At 34.3% G+C, this 2930-nt stretch overlaps 1 protein-coding gene across 1 annotated transcript; it reads right to left on the bottom strand.

Moving 5' to 3' along the window:
* Nucleotides 1-1994: 1994 nt before the first annotated feature.
* On the bottom strand, nt 1995-2930 carry LOC141425942 (olfactory receptor 6C76-like). The gene has a single exon (XM_074084867.1). It carries the CDS (start codon nt 2928-2930, stop codon nt 1995-1997), a length of 936 nt encoding a protein of 311 aa, XP_073940968.1.

The following is a 2930-nucleotide window of genomic DNA, read 5'->3' as shown; positions in this document are numbered from 1 at the left end:
ATATAGAGAATACAATATAGATAATAGCCTAATGTAAATCTTTTTGACCTGAATTTCAAGCAAAGTGTGTAGTGCCAGTGGTAAGTTTTTACAAATCTTAGCAGACAGTTATAAAACAAAGCCACAACTTAATAATAAATTACATCAACCTCATTAAACAAATTATCAAAATTAATCCAGCAATTTTCCAGACATTTATTATCAGATTACATGCTAATAAATTTATAGGAAAATGAATGACTAGATTGAAATAGAACTTTACTTGTCAACTTTTGATGAGGTGCAAACCTAGACTGCTCATGCACTTCAACTTGGCAAAAACCAATGAATTCATTCTATAAGAAACAATTGGTTATAAATTTAGTAATATCTATAAATTTTATTAGTAAACTGTATGCCTGAGCATATTTTTTATAACTAATTCTTAAACATTTACCAGCAGACCTCTTCTCTCTTCCCAATGCACTGGAGGAGCTGGATTTTACTGACTAACTGTATTGCTTAAGTCACATTCACATAGGTAGAATTTGTACCCACACAGGTAGGAACAAAGAAAACTCAAATTTACTTAGAATTCTAAGCAACTACTGTAAAAATAAAAACCCTTGTCAATCAAATACAGACATGAAAACAGCTCTGGAACAGCTTGAAAATTCAGTCTATTATATCTAAGGAGTCATTCCAGTACACGTCCCATTGTAACTGAAGTTAGTGTCAATTTAGGAAACACTTTCTACAAGCAGATGTAAATATTTTTACTTAGAAATACAGATGGAGTAATATATGGGTGTTTTAGATATTCATATTTTCAGAATGAATTTGTTAATTTTCATGTGGTTTTGATTATATGTAACCCTGTTTCTATAAACAGTTATTAGAGTGACTCATTTTTTCCCCCAGCGGAAGAAAAGAAAACCCAAGTACTGAGAATAAGAGTCAATATTAAAGTTTTCTGATCATAAATTGATTTTATGTGTTCATGCATTGATTGTTGAAGAAGATAGTACAGAAACGAATACTAGTCAAGTCTTTATCTTCACATGCTTAGAGCTATAGGTAACAATTTCTTTTATTAAATATTTATATTAAAGTGTGGATGTTGCAACACATTCTTAATCCCACACTCTCCAAAGTCTATAAAAACAGTATGAACAAAAATCATACAAACACTGGAAAACCACTTAGGATACCATCACCATACCAGAAATTTTAAGTGCTTCCTGTGAGACAGCACAAATGAGTTTGAACTGCCACAAAAATAATAATAAAAGAATGTTGGCTCTGAGAAAACAAAGGCAAGGCAGGGTTATTCCAAAGAAGCTTCAGATGAGTGCAAGGCTCAGAATTAGCAAATTAAAAAAAAAAAGAGTGGACTATGAAGTGAGAGTATGTAGCTCATTGAAGATATTTCATGGTGAGGATGTTGGGGCCTGCCAGAAACATCAGTCATATCTGTAGTAAGATTGGAATTTGAGCCCAAAAAAGCTTTAAGCAACATACATTATAATAATAAAGGGTGAAATTCACAGTGGAAATACAACACCTATGCACCAAATAGTATAGGCCTATATTTATGATGAAAAGCCATGGGGATACAAGAAGTAGAAACATAGAAAAAGGAGACATTACCTTACAGGTAATCTGTGCTCATGCACTGGGCAAAATAATCTTCAGAGTTGCTTGATGATCAGTTTTATTGAAATTATTTCTTAGTACTCAAAAGGAAACTTCTTCAATGATTATCTAAAACAAATTTCTGGCATTTCTGCTAAATGCCATTCTTATTTTTGTAACATCAAGTCACTCACGTGCTGGAAGTTTCAAGAGCCTATGGTTTGTGAGAAGATAACCATGCCTCATGAGGTCAAATGGGAAAAACAAAGAATGAACATTCAGGCAAAGGAATATAGCAGTGGGAGGAGAAATACAGCAATTCTAGACAAGGATTACATAGAATGTTCCAATTGAAGTTGAGGTAATGAACTTCTTTTCCATTAAAATTTATTTGAAAAATGCCTTTTGAGCAAGTTCTTAAAGGATTGCTTTACTTGCTGGTTCCTCAGGGAGTAAATAAAAGGATTTAGCATTGGGGCAACAGAGGTATTGAGAACTGCTATACCCTTAGTCAAAGCCACACCTTCTTTTGCTGAAGTTTTGACATACATGAAAATGCAGCTTCCATAAGAAATGGAGACAACAATTATGTGTGAGGAACAAGTGGAAAAGGTCTTTTTCCTCTGCTCAGCAGAGGGGATTCTCAGAATTATCTTAATGATGAATATGTAGGAAAGGATCACTAATGTTAAGGTCATCATGAGAGTGAATACTGCCAGGAAAAATCCCAAGAGCTCTAGGAAAGTTGTGTCTGTGCAGGCAATCAGTAGCATTGGAGAGGAGTCACAGGTGAAGTGGTCAATGATGTTGGAGTCACAGAAATCCAGTTGAAGCCCCATGATGACAGGTGGAAAGATAATGAGAAATCCAGCCAGCCAAGAACTAAGTACCAGCTGGATGCAGATCCTGCTGTTCATTATTGTTGTGTAATACAATGGCTTACAGATAGTTATATACCGATCATAGGACATGGCAGTCAAAAGGAAAAATTCTGTTGAACCAAGGAGTATAAAGAAAAACACCTGGGCCATGCAAGAATTATAAGAAATGGTCATATCCCCTGTTACAATACTGACCAGGAATCTAGGAATACAAACTGTTGTGAATGTGATTTCTAGGAAAGAGAAGTTCCTAAGGAAGAAATACATAGGTGTTTTGAGGTGCAAACCAATCAGAGTGAGGGTAATTATTGTCATATTTCCAGTAATACTCAGTATATAAGCTAGAAATAAAAATAGAAAAATTAAAATATTTAGCTTTGGGTCATCTGTCAATCCCAGAAGAATGAACTCATACACAGATGTTTGATTTTTCAT

This window comes from Castor canadensis, chromosome 8 (assembly GCF_047511655.1).
Source record: "Castor canadensis chromosome 8, mCasCan1.hap1v2, whole genome shotgun sequence".
NCBI lineage: Eukaryota > Metazoa > Chordata > Mammalia > Rodentia > Castoridae > Castor > Castor canadensis.
This window is presented reverse-complemented; position numbering and strand designations above follow the sequence as displayed.